Source organism: Haliotis rubra, unplaced genomic scaffold, assembly GCF_003918875.1.
Source record: "Haliotis rubra isolate DU_JTF1 unplaced genomic scaffold, ASM391887v1 Scf77, whole genome shotgun sequence".
In the NCBI taxonomy this organism is placed as follows: domain Eukaryota; kingdom Metazoa; phylum Mollusca; class Gastropoda; order Lepetellida; family Haliotidae; genus Haliotis; species Haliotis rubra.
In genome coordinates this window covers 1,211,239-1,226,946 of record NW_025767490.1, presented here as the reverse complement: position 1 = coordinate 1,226,946, position 15,708 = coordinate 1,211,239, and the positions used below count along the sequence as shown (strand labels likewise).

The 15,708-nt window shown below is 46.5% G+C and overlaps 1 protein-coding gene across 1 annotated transcript in view; it reads right to left on the bottom strand.

The window, feature by feature from the left end:
* LOC124260596 (mucin-5AC-like) overlaps window positions 1-15,708 on the bottom strand; it is a gene marked incomplete at its 5' end in the record, with an annotated part of 42,511 nt that overhangs the window by 4,439 nt on the left and 22,364 nt on the right. The window contains 19 exon segments of the mRNA XM_046694918.1: window positions 1,704-2,630; window positions 2,802-3,198; window positions 3,891-4,126; window positions 5,032-5,157; window positions 5,471-5,797; window positions 6,165-7,476; window positions 7,703-8,163; window positions 8,524-8,742; window positions 9,056-9,653; window positions 9,655-9,874; window positions 10,373-10,523; window positions 11,082-11,488; window positions 11,673-11,805; window positions 12,144-12,718; window positions 12,997-13,144; window positions 13,561-13,997; window positions 14,155-14,296; window positions 14,408-15,475; window positions 15,524-15,589. Of these exon segments, the coding sequence (XP_046550874.1) occupies window positions 1,704-2,630; window positions 2,802-3,198; window positions 3,891-4,126; window positions 5,032-5,157; window positions 5,471-5,797; window positions 6,165-7,476; window positions 7,703-8,163; window positions 8,524-8,742; window positions 9,056-9,653; window positions 9,655-9,874; window positions 10,373-10,523; window positions 11,082-11,488; window positions 11,673-11,805; window positions 12,144-12,718; window positions 12,997-13,144; window positions 13,561-13,997; window positions 14,155-14,296; window positions 14,408-15,475; window positions 15,524-15,589 (7,950 nt within the window).

Below are 15,708 nucleotides of genomic sequence, written 5' to 3'. Positions count from 1 at the left end.
GCAGTTTCATTAAGGAACCTAATACCTATTTGAATGTAAATACAAGCTTGATAGAAGGTGGATTGCCAATTATATACATAGCACTTTGAAGAAAAATATTAGCAATTAGTGAACTAGTAGTACCTGGGCTGGCTGTTGGAACTCCGCTCTGTCCTGCACTTGGACTGGCCGTTGGCTGCCCGCTCTTTCCTGTAACAACTGGGCTGGCTGATGGTTGACCACTCTGTCCTGCACTTGGGCTGGCTGTTGGAATACCACTCTGTTCCTGCAATGGGGCTGGACGTTGGCTTACCACTCTGTCCTGCACTTGGGCTGGCTGGCTGGAAGACCCTGCACTTGGGCTGGCTGTTGGAAGACCAGTCTGACCTGCACTTGGACTAGCTGAGGGAACACCACCCTTTGGTGTAACACCTGGGCTGGCTGTGGGCTGACCACTCTGTCCTGCACTTGGGCTGGCTGTTGGGAGACCACTCTGACCTAAACTTGGACTGACTGATGGTTGTCCAAGAATACTTGGTGTACCAGTGGGAAGACCGGTCTTTCCTACCACTGGAATGGCAGTTGGAAGGCCACTACCGCTCTGTCCTGCAGTTGGACTGGCCGTTGGCTGCCCGCTCTTTCCTGTAACAACTGGGCTGGCTGATGGTTGACCACTCTGTCCTGCACTTGGGCTGGCTGTTGGAAGACCACTCTGTTCTACAATGGGGCTGGACGTTGGCTTACCACTCTGTCCTGCACTTGGGCTGGCTGTTGGAAGACCACTCTGACCTAAACTTGGACTGACTGATGGTTGTCCAAGAATGCTTGGTGTACCAGTGGGAAGACCGGTCTTTCCTACCACTGGAATGGCAGTTGGAAGGCCACTACCGCTCTGACCTGCACTTGGACTGGCCGTTGGCTGACCACTAAGGCCTGTGCTTGGCTTTGATGTTGGCTGACCACTCTGTCCTGCACTTGGACTGGCTGTTGGCTGACCACTAAGGCCTGTGCTTGGCTTTGATGTTGGCTGACCACTCTGTCCTGCACTTGGACTGGCTGTTGGCTGACCACTAAGGCCTGTGCTTGGCTTTGATGTTGGCTGACCACTCTGTCCTGCACTTGGACTGGCTGTTGGCTGACCACTAAGGCCTGTGCTTGGCTTTGATGTTGGCTGACCACTCTGTCCTGCACTTGGACTGGCTGTTGGCTGACCACTAAGGCCTGTGCTTGGCTTTGATGTTGGCTGACCACTCTGTCCTGCACTTGGACTGGCTGTTGGCTGACCACTAAGGCCTGTGCTTGGCTTTGATGTTGGAAGACCACTCTGTCCTGCACTTGGACTGGCTGTGGGTACTTTAGAGCAATCAACACCCTTTGGCTCACACAACACTCTTACTTCATAATCAAAGCATGTGCTTCCTACCATCTGCTTACTATTACTGCACATAAGACCGCTGTATTTCATATCACATGTTACACCAATCTGGCCAGATTCCAAGACGGATTTGAGTGTCTTGCTATCTCTGCATTCTACAGCTGTGATGTCTTCAGTGTTACAGAACTGGAACTGTTGTCTGAGACTTGGAAGCAATTCCATTTCACCAGTATTGTCAGGTGTGTTACTATTCATCCACTTTGTCCAACCACAGACAACTGGTGCTGCAGTGGAAGACCAGTCTGTCCTGTGCCAGGACTTGATGTGGGCTGACCACTCTGGCCTATACCTGGGCTGGCTGTTGGCTGACGACTCTGGCCTGCACTTGGACTGGCTGTTGGCTGACCACTAAGGCCTATGCCTGGGCTGGTTGTGGGCTGACCACTCTGGCCTGCACTTGGACTGGCTGTTGGCTGACCGCTCTTTCCTGTAACAACTGGGCTAGCTGATGGCTGACCACTTTGTCCTGCACTTGGGCTGGCTGTTGGCTGACCACTCTGTCCAGCACTTGGGCTGGCTGTTGGCTGACGACTTTGTCCAATGCCTGGAGTAGCTGTTGGCAGACCGACCTTTCCTGTAACTCCTGGGCTGGCTGTTGGGACACCACTTGGCCCAACACTTGGTCTTGCAGTAGGCAAAGCGGAACAGTCGCAGAACACTCTCATTTCGTAGTCAAGACACTTTCCATCTACTTGTTTCAGATTATTGCATCGGAGACCACGTATAGCATCACATGTGACCGACTGACCAGCTGCAGATGCCATCTGTTTGGTACCTGCTACTCTGCATTCAACCTTCTTCATCATTTCGTGACTGCAGACGGTGGTTTTGGTCATGAGGGAAGCAATTGATTCGATGTCACCCTCGAATGGTTTATTTGGAACAATAACATCAGGATGATCAGAGTTAGTCCATGCTGACCATCCACAGAAAGGAGGTGAAACAGTTGGCTGACCTGTTTGTCCGCTAGGGATGGCAGTTGGCTGACCTGTTTGTCCGCTTGGGCTGGCAGTCGGCTGACCAGTTTGTCCACTTGGGGAGGCAGTTGGTTGACCAGCTTGTCCACTTGGGGAGGCAGTCGGCTGACCAGTTTGTCCACTTGGGGAGGAAGTCGGCTGACCAGCTTGTCCACTTGGGGAGGCAGTTGGCTGACCAGCTTGTCCGCTTGGGGAGGCAGTTGGCAGTCCAGATTGTCCAGTTGATGGGGATACGGTTGCTGAAATCACATAAATTTTGATACTTTATAGGCGCATTCCTCTTTTCCTAAACTACATTTTACGATCACGCAATCAACAAATATAGAAAATATTTAACCGTATTCATCACTGACAACCATACAAAATATATTCGAAATAATGAAAAGAGACAACTTTTAGATTTGACTCACATGCGCACGGGCAGTAGAAGCGGACCTCATAGTCGCCGCAAACTCCGCTGTTCTCCCAGTTGTAGCAGGTAAAGCCAGTAGTGAGGTCACAGGTAACCTTCTCCCCAGACTCCATTGCTGATGTCTTAGAGGATGCCTCGCGACATTCAATGCTGACGGGATGAGCACAGAATGTGTTGGTGGTTCTCAGTTTCAGGATTGATTCAACATCACCATCGCCAGTTGTTGGCTTGTCAACGTTGATCCAGTTGGTCCAATGACACTGTGGTTGAATGGTTGGTTGAACAGATGGTCCAGCTGTAGGAACACAACTATCATCCTTTGTGCAGACGGCAGCGTTGTTGAAACAGTGGCACATTGAACACTCATCAAGAGGGTTCTTGTAGAACTCGAAGGGCTGAAAACCAATATACCGAAAGGTTTCAAGATATGTCCTTTTTTATCTCAAGAGGTTAGCTATTCTCGAAACGTTCGTAGCCCTAAGAATTCTTAAATTTGACCGTAGCCAATGTGTTAAGAAGCTTAAGAAGTTCTTAGGGCTACGAAGGTAGCAGTAAGTGCCATATCTTAACATTAACTTACGACTATCTTAGCGCTATCGAGCTTCGACAATCAAGGCCCAGGTTAATATACACAGTAACATAACTATTGTATGAGCAAATACCATATTTTGTTATTTGTCTTCTTTTCAGTCGACGAATCCTACTTGGTAACATCATGCAGAATTCTATTGAATACATGACACGTTTTATGGATAACAATTTCATTTTATTCTTTATACGACGTTTCAGAGTTAACTCTTGCTCCTTCATCAGAGTAAGTGCACAAAGTGAATATATATGTGTAAACATGTTTTATAAATATATAGAAAAAAAAAGAAGTTGTTATCCATAAAACGTGTCATGTATTCATGTTTGTCCAACTTCAAAATGCCTTTGAATAACTTCAGAATAATATTACAATATTTTTTATTTCTTTTGGGATAGTTTTATTCGGTTTCGAGTCATGAACACCATTGGCTTTTAACAAGGTAGCTGAATCTAATTATGACTCAAATCATGCATAAGCTATAAGAAAATGAAACCCCACCTGAGCAAATGTACCATCGGGTTTCTTGCATGAACAGAATTCTGCCTTCACGCACTGGCCGTTGTAATTGAGTCTCTCGCCATCGGCACATTTAGGGACAGTGATTGTCTCGTCCTTGCAGCCTGGGACACATTGTTGGGGGTTTGTGCCGTCGCAGATGTCGCCGGACACAGCGTTGCAGAGCTGGTCACAGGTGTGGGCACAGGCGTTCCACATCTCTCCGGGAGGACACACAGCTGGAAGGACAGATGTTGATATATTCTACACATTCAGCTGAATGATCCTCTCAATTGTCATTCCAAAAGGAACAACATGTATGTTCTTGATTTCTTGGATTGGCACTTTAGAAGTTGATGGATAGTTGATGAAATACGTTTCTCTCACATATAAGTATACTGTTGTGTTCATTAACGTATTTTTGACTGGTGTGTGGAATAGTGATCACCAAAAGTTGTGCCAACCCACAAGTTTGTGCATGCTATTGCTGGAATACTGCCTCCAGCATAAAACTAAACTCATTCACTCAATCATAACAATACAGAAATGCCAGGGACTCAGTGTAAATGTGTTCATGTTTTTGAATTGGATATTCATATAGCGCACACATCCATGCGACTAGTACATGCTCAAGGCGCTGGTATTTTTTCCTCGATCATTGGATGTCAATCTCAACGGCACATCGTATTATCAGTCTCAACTCCCTGGGGATCATACAACTCTTGCATCCACTAAGCGCACCAAGTTATTGCGACTTTCTCATCCTTACGAGGTACCCATGTGGACTGGGACACATAGTCACAGTACTTTGTCCAAGTTTGTTACAGGTGTACCCCGCAACTAGGTGTTTGCACGTATTCATGTGGCCAACATCTGGTCATATACCAACGGATTCGTGGGTTCTTTAAGTGTACAGGGTTGTGTACTGTACACTAGGGGTTGTGACAACACTGAAAGAGTCTGCACACAAAGTTGACTCCAGGCTTTTTCACATCCTGTCACAGGTGGGCTCGATCGCGACACCTCAAGCTCGCTGGATCACTAGTCTAGCGCTTTAGCCAGCTCACCTACCATGCCCCATTGAAGCATCTATGTGTATATAGTGAGCAATATGTTGTGTTCAGTAGGTCCTCTCTCTACATACCGGTAGTGGTTCTCTCCAGGGGAGCAACGGTCGAGGATGAAGTTCCTGCAGTTGCGGTGGGGACGTTAACAGAACCGGTGGTTTGGATATTTGGACCAGCAGTTGGACCTGCAGTGGGTATTGGACCTGGGGAACAAACAGTTAGTCGTGAAGAATAACATTATAATACAGTAATATGCTCGCTTACAACTCTATCGTATGGACCGATGTAATCTTTTCATAGCCTTCGCAATTATGCATGGGAAAGAAATAAATATCCAGAGCTACCTGAATGTGAAAAGTCAAAGCCCGAGAACAACATATTTTACCCCAAACAGATCTCATTTAGCACAAGAGGCAAAATAGCCTTTAACATTATATAACTCTATCACATAAAATATGTGATAGCACCGGGTGTCGCGAAGAAATGAAACAAATGTAACTCATTGCGTATATGTACCTTGGCATGTGTCTTCCCAGCAGAGAACCCTAACTTCATAGTCGTAACACTTGGAAGACAGCTGTTCGTTGTTGTAGCACCGGAGACCATTGTCCACATCACATGTGACTCTGCTCTGACCAGCCGCACTGGACATTGTGTTTGTGCCAGCGATTCTGCACTCAATCTGCTTCATGTTCTTGCAGACGCCATGCTTAGTCTTGATGGACTCAATGGTTTCCATGTCACCATGACCGGAGTCTGGTGTGTCGGTGTTGATCCAAGGAGACCAGTCACATCGGATAGCAATGTTCTTGTTGGTTGGTGTCAATGTCACCTGTGGGGTTCCTGGAAATATGATGCAATAGAACTCATACACACATACACTATACTCAGTGAGTGACTAGATTCTAAAGGCGATTTGGACAGATCTGCAGGTGTATCCAGACCTGTCAGCTGAATGTGGGAGGACATAGCCGAGGATGCATGTGCCATTTATGACCATGGAGAAACCAACGGGCATGGTGCTGCTAAAGCTAGAAACATTCCGGGCAGACAGGATTCTAGGGTATGACGATACGTTTCTGGTGTGCTTTATACTGAAAATTGAAGTGCCTTCCTATGCGAATTGGGGAACTCTTACTTTTGTGTCTCCATCATTGTAAGGTGTGTAATTGATATCCACTATTGATATGTCATAATTTAAATTACTCACCACTGCAATCACAGAAGTAGCGGACCTTGTAGTCGGAGCATGGCACGGGGGCGTTGTCTGCGTTGTTGCAAGTAAGACCACTCTTCATGTCGCAAGTCACCAGTTCTCCAGAGCTGTATGACGGGATGTCATTGGTGTAACATTCGATTTTGGTAACCTGGCCTCCCTTACAGAATTGAGACAACTCATCAGGGGTCATAGCCTCATGGTCTCCATTTCCTGACTCGGGCAAATCTCTGTTTACCCAGTTGGAGTAATGGCTTTGAGAACAAGATGTGACAGTAGGGCTTGCTGTTGGCTGACCGCTCAATCCTGTGCTTGGACTGGCTGATGGAACGCCGCTCTGTCCAGGGACACCTGGAGTAGCTGTTGGCTTACCACTCTGACCTGCACTTGGGCTGGCTGTTGGAAGACCACCTGCACTTGGGCTGGCTGTTGGTAGACCACCTGCACTTGGGCTGGCTGTTGGCTGACCACTCTGTCCTGCAATGGGGCTGGCTGTTGGTAGACCACCTGCACTTGGGCTGGCTGTTGGCTGACCACTCTGTCCTGCAATGGGGCTGGATGTTGGTGTACCTGCTGTTCCTGTAGGGGGTGAAGCAGTTGGTGCACACTGACAGTAGTACATAATCCGGTAGTCACTGCATGGCATTGGGAAGTTGTCTTCGTTCCTACAGACGACACCTTGGTGCTTGTCGCAGGTCATAAGTTCTCCACTACTGTAGGACGGGATAGCATCAACAGTTTCACATTTGACTTCCGTGATCTTTCCTCCTGGGCAGAATTTAGACAACTCTTCAGCTGTCATTGATTCATAATCGCCGTCACCAACATTGGGATGATCTCTGTTGATCCAGGAAGACCACTGGCTGTTTGTACACTGTACTTCAGGACCAGCAGAGGGAGCACCTGTGCTAGACTGTGGTGGCGTGGCTGCTGGAAGATTAGTTTTGACGGGTACTGGGCTAGCTGTTGGTGTTGGACAGTCACAGTAGTAGCGAACCTCATAATCGTTGCACTTGATTGGGAAATTGTCCTCGTTCTTGCAGAGAGCACCATTAGTAAGATCACACTTCATAATGTCACCGCTGCTGAAATACTCTATGCCATCGACTGTTCTACATTCTATCTTGGCAAGTCTTCCTCCAGCACAATACTGAGACATTTGGCTTCCTGTAAGTACCTCACGGTCACCGTCTCCAGTTGTGGGCTTGTCATTGTTCACCCATGGGGTCCATTGAGACTTGGTGCAAGATGTTGTTCCAGGGCTGGCAGTTGGTGTACCGCTTCCTCCAATTACAGGGCTGGCTGTAGGTGTACCGCTTCCTCCAATTCCAGGACCTGATGTTGGTGTACCGCTTTTTCCAATTCCTGGACTTGATGTTGGTGTACCACTTCCTCCAATTCCTTGATGTTGGTGGGCTGGCTGTTGGTGTACCACTTCCTCCAATTCCGGGGCTGGCAGAAGGTGTAATGCTTCCTCCAATTCCAGGACTGGCTGTTGGTGTACCACTTCCTCCAATTCCGGGGCTGGCTGTTGGTGTACCACTTCCTCCAATTCCGGGGCTGGCAGTAGGTGTACCGCTTCCTCCAATTCCAGGACTGGCTGTTGGTGTACCACTTCCTCCAATTCCGGGACTGGCAGTTGGAGCTCCAGTGGTTACTGGTGTTGTACATTCACAGAAGTAGCGAATCTGGTAGTCGCTGCAAGGCATTGGGAAATTATCAGCATTGTTACAAGTGGATCCACCTGCCATTGTACACTGCATTACCTCACCACTGCTATAATATTCAATACCATCGACCGTCATGCACTCGATCTTAGTGAGTTTTCCTCCAGAGCAGTATTGCTTCTGCAACTCAGGTGAGATCTTCTCGTAGTCGCCTCCACCAACACCAGGCTTGTCCTGGTTGATCCATCGGCTCCACTGGCTAGTTGTACAGGTGGCAGTAGAAGGAACCTCTGTCCCAGATGTTGGAGGTTTAGCTGTTGGTGCGCCTAAAGAGGAGGTAAGAGTCAATCAATACCTAACCTAACATAAATGTAAGTGATTAATCTCTGTGATGATTATTGATCGATGATATATCTCACATAGAATTATAACGGCATACAATGATTCAGAGCAGTATGAAAATATAAAACGTGAAAGCCAATAGATAGCCATTCGAAACATATTCCTTTGTGTGTTACAGGCGTAGTTCCAGTGAAAACTGCACGAATAGATCACGAAATTCAGTAAAGATGACTGGTGGTTTACGATGTGTTCATATGTCCGGTGTTACCGAAAAATGAACTAATCAGAAAGAAAATATGTCAGCATACAGTTAATGACAGAAAACGACAAAAACATTTGCCTACTTTCACACTGGCACTTGAATCTCATCTTGTAGTCATGACACTTCATTGGCGTGTTGTCGCTGTGCTTGCAGGAGAGTCCGGTTTGAGCATCACATGTCACAATATCCCCACTGAGATAGAAAGCCATGTTTTCCTTAACTGTCTGACACTCGACCTCGCCTACAGAACCACCAGCGCAGTGTCTATCGAGGTCTTCCTTTGTCACCTTTTCAGTCTCACCTGCAAGGAAACAATCATACACTGCACAGGAAACAAGCAGTGCCGCATTCTGGAGAAAACGTTTGCTGATCCCACAAAGGATCTGGATACGGTTATGGACACGTGTTCAAAGGATGTAGTCCATATGATTAGGGATATAGCTGGACATTATAGCTGTAAAGGCAATGTAAAACCTTCCCACTTCTTAATCATGTATACTATCACAATTGTATGAAAACGAGACAAAACTGTCAACTCTGTTCTTACTGTTATGAGACTTTGGAAATGAGTCCAACATTGACCATTAATGAATTAATGAACAACGTATACTCACCGACAGCATCAGGTTCGTGTCTGTTGATCCAGTCCGACCATTTGTTATCACAAGCCTTGGGGGCAGCTGTGGGCAGCTGAGACTTGACTGTAGGTGCTGCTGTAGGCTTACCGCATTCATCACAGAAGACTCTTATTTCATAGTCGGAGCACGTTTTGCCTCCCTTTTGATCTGTGTTCATACAGACAAGGGACTTGGTGTCAAGGTTACACATGACTCCGGTTTCTCCTGTCTGGTCGAATGGTATTTTGCCTGTAGCTGTTCTGCATTCCATTTTCTTGACGTACTTGGTGTCACAGATCTTCACCACGGTCATCATGTCCCAGAATGACTCGTATTCGCCATTGGTGTCTGGGGTATTGGAGTTGACCCATGGTGTCCAGTACATGCAGGATGAGGTAGATGGGGCGTTCGTGAAAACAGGGCTGACCGTTGGGGCAGCTGTTGGAATAGCTGTTGGCACTGTGAGTCCAGTTGGTACGGATGGCGTGGCAGAAGGAAGTTGGCATCCGTAGACGTTGAACCTCATTCCGATTGCTTCATGCCATTCCACTGGTCTGATCCTTATAAACCGTGCATTAATTTCGGGGAAGACGTTCATGAGGGGGGGTGTTCTGATCAAAGTTACCCTCGAACACACGTGGAACTGAGTCTGTTGGAGCTGTGTTGACTGCATTGAAAGTACGCCCGTCGTTGCTGTAGTAGACCTCGTACTTGGTCACCCATGTAGCACCATCAGATCGTCCTTGAGTAGAGACGCCAGCTATTGCATAGCTTGCACCGAAGTCAACCTCGATCCATTGCTTCGTGTCTGTGTATCTGTATATACACATTCAGGATATATCATGCACATTCTGTTAGTTAGCCAAGTGCTGTCATTGAAGTGAGGCCATCACATTGGGACAAAGTATTATGGGTATGTATTACTACACGAAAACTCAAATGCAGTTTCGACATTTACAACTTAAGTGTCTAAACACATTTGGGACACGAGAAACGCGTCTCATTTTGAATAGATAATGTTTATACGGTGAACTTTGTAAACCTAACATAGTTAGTGTTTCAACAGACTGGAGTAAAATTAAACACAGATACTTTCATTGTAATGTACATCTTGAAACTACTTGACCTTTCTTGTTCATTCCTTTATGGTGGGAGATCATATTCGTTAAAGATTTATTTACAACAAAACTTATATTTCATTACCCACATATGCAAAATGTATGAAGCCCCTATCTGGTGACATTGCAGAGATGTTACTAAAAGCGGCATAAAACCATATTCATTTCTTTCATTGCTTAATGCTTTCACACTTACTTTGGAATCCAACCTCCCGAATAAGCGCCATCCTTCTGAGTGTAGGGTCGTGCACGCTCGGCACCGGTGAACTGGTTGAGGGAAGAAGATGCTGAGAGTTGTCTGTCACCAATGAGACCAGGGTTTTCAATTCCCATGGGAACATCACATTCTGAAAACATAACCAGGATATAAACAAATGTGCATCAACGCTTTATACTAGCATCAGAAGGATGGAAGAATTGGCACAGGAGGATTGAACATCAGTAGTGTTGTAATTTGTAGAACGTACAACATATCCTAACTTACTGAGGAAGGATTGGACAATAGTGTGTTGACACCATATGTAGGTCCTACAACATATCCTAAACTTACTTAGGAAGGATTGAACATCAGTGTGTTGTATTTTGTAGAACGTACAACATATCCTAACTTACTGAGGAAGGATTGAACAATAGTGTGTTGACACCATATGTGGGACCTACAACATATCCTAAACTTACTGAGGAAGGATTAAACATCAGTGTGTTGTATTTTGTAGAACGTACAACATATCCTAACTTACTGGGGAAGGATTGAACAATAGTGTGTTGACACGATATGTGGGACCTACAACATATCCTAAACTTACTGAGGAAGGTTGAACATTAGTGTGTTCACACTATGTGTAGAACGTAATACATATCATAACTTGAGTGTGTTGTTATCTTATGTAGAACATACAACTTACTGAGGAAGGGTCCTTGTGTAGATTGTCCAAAGGGAGGAGAGGCTGTAGGAACGCCAGGAATGGCTGTTGGTGGCTTGGGCTGTGGTGGTGTGCAACCAAGGATATTGAAACGCATGGCAATACCGTCCTTTGACCACTCCATTGGCACGATGCGGACATACTGTGCAGTGATGTCACGGTTGAACAGGTTCCTAATTGGTGTGTTTTTATCCATATTTCCCTCGAAGACGGCAGGTGTTGACTCTCCAGGGATAATTGTGTATGGGGAAAAGTCTTGTCCGTTAAATCCATAGAAGACGCTGTATTTCGTTACCCATTTAGGAGCTTCGGGGCTACCTTGTGTCATCACACCAGAGATGAGAGTTGGCTTCAGGAAGTCCACTTGGATCCACTGTTTGTCAGTTGATCTAAAGGACAGAGACGAAATGGTAATAAAATCACATGCTTAAACAAACAGATGTAATCAAGGAATATCGTCCATGGATAATTTATTGATGAAGAATAAATAGGGAAGAAACATCTGATTGAGTGATTAATTAAATAATCTAATTAAACAAAGATCAATTGATCATATGATTACAGTGTACTCACGATGGGCTCCATGCTCCATTTGTGTATAAACGCCCTGCTGCTGCAGAATGTTTGGCATCAATAGAGGATGAAGATGTGAGCTGGCTGTTGCTGACAAAGTAGGAGTTCTCGATACCCATTGGGATGAGACACACTGAAAATAATATTTGCATTTGTATATATTTGGAATGTAGTGAGAGCCAAAAGTAAATGTCAAACGTGAACGACAGAGCTAATTCAATTTGAAATATGTGCCGAAACAAATTGCACATGGTCGTGAAAAGCAAATTGACGGTGAAAATTAACGGTTCAATAAAAATTAGCAATGATACTCAGTCTTCTATTAAAGGGTAAGCATCTGACGCCAGGAAGCATATGTCACTCACGCTAGTAACACAAGTTACACCGTTTGAGGTCTTCATAAGACATTAAAATGAAGCTCTCAGATCTTTGTCCCATACTAATGATAAGAAGGACTTTACAACAACCTACCAGATGGAGTGGTGAGTTCCGGGACTGGGCTGGCTGTTGGTTGACCACTCTGTCCAGCGCTAGGGCTAGCTGTTGGTTGACCACTCTGTTCAGCGCTAGGGCTAGCTGTTGGCTGACCACTTTGTCCAGCGCTTGGGCTGGCTGTTGGGCCTTGACCAGCACTTGGGCTGGCTGTGGGTACACCGCTCTTTCCGCCGACTGGAGGACTAGCTGTGGGAGCTCCTGCTGTTGTTGGTATCAGGGGATTAGTTGGGGATGGATTGCAACCGAGGATGTTGAATCTGAGGGATGTTTCTCCGGTAGACGTCAATGGAACAATACGGACGAAACGTGCAGTGATATCTCTGTTGAAAAGGACAGGAACTGGTGTTTTGGAGTCAGAGCTGCCATTGAACACCTTGGCGGGCTTGCCCGCAGTGTCAGTGTAGTCAGTGAAGGTTTTGCCATCGAAGCTGTAACTGACGGTGTAGGTCTCAACCCAGCTGTTGTCCTTTCCGGATCCCTGGGTTATTACACCCGAGACAGTCTTGGGCTCTAGGAAATCTACCTGAATCCAGGGTGTTTTATCTGTGGGTCTGTAACCAGAAATAATCAAGCTTGAATTTGTCAGTTGTTATCGTCAGGAAATACATTCATGCATAAATTGCTGATTTACTGTTAAAGAATCATATATATATACTCTACAATATAAAACACATTTCTATTCAGCTAAGACTCTCTACATTAATATCGTGAAAACGAACACTGCTTTTAATATATTATTTTGCTTTTACAAAATATGAACACCAAATTGCATTGCGTGACCTTGTTTGTATAGACCATCAACAACAAAACATAAAATGTAATGACTTACGCGGGGACCCATGACCCAGCAAACTCGTCCGTTCCTTGGTTGATTCGTGCATAGATTGAACCATGTGCCTTGTCCTTCTCCGATGAAGCAGTCAACTGACTTTCGCCAACAATCCTGTAGTTTTCCACTCCCATGGGAATAGTGCAGACTGGAAAACATCAATACTGTTATTTGAAACGAAGGTAGAGGCACAACTGATTGAACTGTAAAACTATTCTGCTAAGATTATATTAGATCGTCAGGAATACAGTACCATTTTTGTGACATTGTGGTTTACCTTCATCAGTGATACCGTGGCATTCAACATTCCAGATGACAAAGCACTGATTTGTATTGATTTGTGAACTTCAAGTTAACTTTAACATACAGTTGTTAAGTACATAGCATTTTTTTGCTGTTTGCAACCTAGTTCTTTTACCAACTGATTCTCGGTTAACGTTTTAGCTAATCATCTGTTAAAATGGCATGTATTAAATATCTGTACGTTTGAAGCAACATGTGTTAGGGCAAAAATAATAATATGATGTTGGTGATGTACAAATTTCATCGGTTTGTGACACTCACCTGGTTCAAGCGTTGACACTGGTGATGGCTCTGGCATGGTAACTCCAGTTGTCATTGTGAACCCAGGGGCAACTGAAGGCTTGGCAGTAGGTGTCAGTGTGGGTTGGACACTTGGCTTGTAGCAGCCCAGCAAGTTGAAACGCATTCCAATTCCAGCTGGAGACCAGGCGAAGGGGGTGATCTTGATGTACTGAACAGTCACCTGCTCGGGGAAGATGTTCTTCATGACGGTGTTCCTGTCGCTGTTCCCAGTGAAGATCATGCTCTTTCCTGTTGCTGAGTCTTTGATAGGAGTAAAGGTGAAGCCGTCTGTACTGTAGGACACGATGAATTGTGTAACCCATTTGTCACTGATGGAGCTTCCTTGGGTCAAGATACCATTAAGGACCTGTGGCTTCAGGAAATTCACCATGATCCACTGGTCACCGTTGTTGACTCTGTTCAAATGAAAATCATCCAGTATGTAAACTTCTCTCACGATAAAGCTCATCTCAAAGGCTATATTGAATAAAATCCAATTGTGTTTGATTACAACGAACCAAATTATATCTAACACTGAGTATCCAATATTTTGGAACTGCAATATCTACTTACTTGGGTGACCAGGCTCCGAATTCATTGAAGAGACGTCCAGCAGGAGCATTGAATCTGTTGCCACTAAATCCTGAGGATGTGAGCTGAGAGTCCTTGACAATTAAAACGTTGTCTAATCCCATTGGCTGGCTGCACAGGACACCTGTGAATGGACCATATGTCAGTAATATTCCAAACTAAATAAATATCACATGATTTTGAAATTTGAATTTGAGTTTGAATATTTTCTTTTGAGTAGATATAAGATACATACCGGACGACACTCCTGGTGGAACAGCAGTTGGACTTCCGGAAACGCCTGGTGGAACGGCAGTTGGACTTCCAGAAACGCCTGGTGGAACGGCAGTTGGACCTCCGGAGACGCCTGGTGGAACAGCAGTTGGACTTCCGGAAACGCCTGGTGGAACAGCAGTTGGACTTCCGGAGACGCCTGGTGGAACGGCAGTTGGACTTCCAGAAACACCGGGTGGAACGGCAGTTGGACTTCCGGAAACGCCTGGTGGAACGGCAGTTGGACTTCCGGAAACGCCTGGTGGAACGGCAGTTGGACTTCCGGAGACGCCTGGTGGAACGGCAGTTGGACTTCCAGAGACACCTTGTGAAACGGCAGTTGGACTTCCGGAAACGCCTGGTGGAACGGCAGTTGGACTTCCGGAGACGCCTGGTGGAACAGCAGTTGGAGATCCGGAGACGCCTGGTGGAACGGCAGTTGGACTTCCGGAAACGCCTGGTGGAACGGCAGTGGGACTTCCGGAGACGCCTGGTGGAACGGCAGTTGGACTTCCGGAGACGCCTGATGGAACGGCAGTTGGACTTCCGGAGACACCTGGTGGAACGGCAGTTGGACTTCCAGAGACGCCTGGTGGAACGGCAGTTGGACTTCCAGAGACACCTGGTGGGATGGCAGTTGGACTTCCAGAGACACCTGGTGGAACGGCAGTTGGACTTCCAGAGACGCCTGGTGGAACGGCAGTTGGACTTCCGGAGACGCCTGGTGGTACAGCAGTTGGACTTCCGGAGACGCCTGGTGGTACAGCAGTTGGAGATCCGGAGACGCCTGGTGGAACGGCAGTTGGGCTACCAGAGACGCCTGGTGGTACAGCAGTTGGACTTCCGGAGACACCGGGTGGAACGGCAGTTGGGCTTCTCGAAATCCCAGTCTTTGGAGTTGGAATTCCAGAGATTCCAGCCTTGGGTGAAGGGGTTGGGCTACCAGAGACACCGGGTGGAACGGCAGTTGGACCTCCAGAGACACCTGGTGGGATGGCAGTTGGACTTCCAGAGACACCTGGTGGAACGGCAGTTGGACTTCCGGAGACGCCTGGTGGAACGGCAGTTGGACTTCCGGCAGTTGGACTTCCAGAGACACCTGGTGGAACGGCAGTTGGACTTCCAGAGACGCCTGGTGGAACGGCAGTTGGACTTCCGGAGACACCTGGTGGAACGGCAGACTTCCCTCCCAGTCTTTGGAGTTGGAATTCCAGAGATTCCAGCCTTGGGTGAAGGAGTTGGGCTACCGGCAGTTGGAGTTGGACACCTGGTGGGATGGCAGAC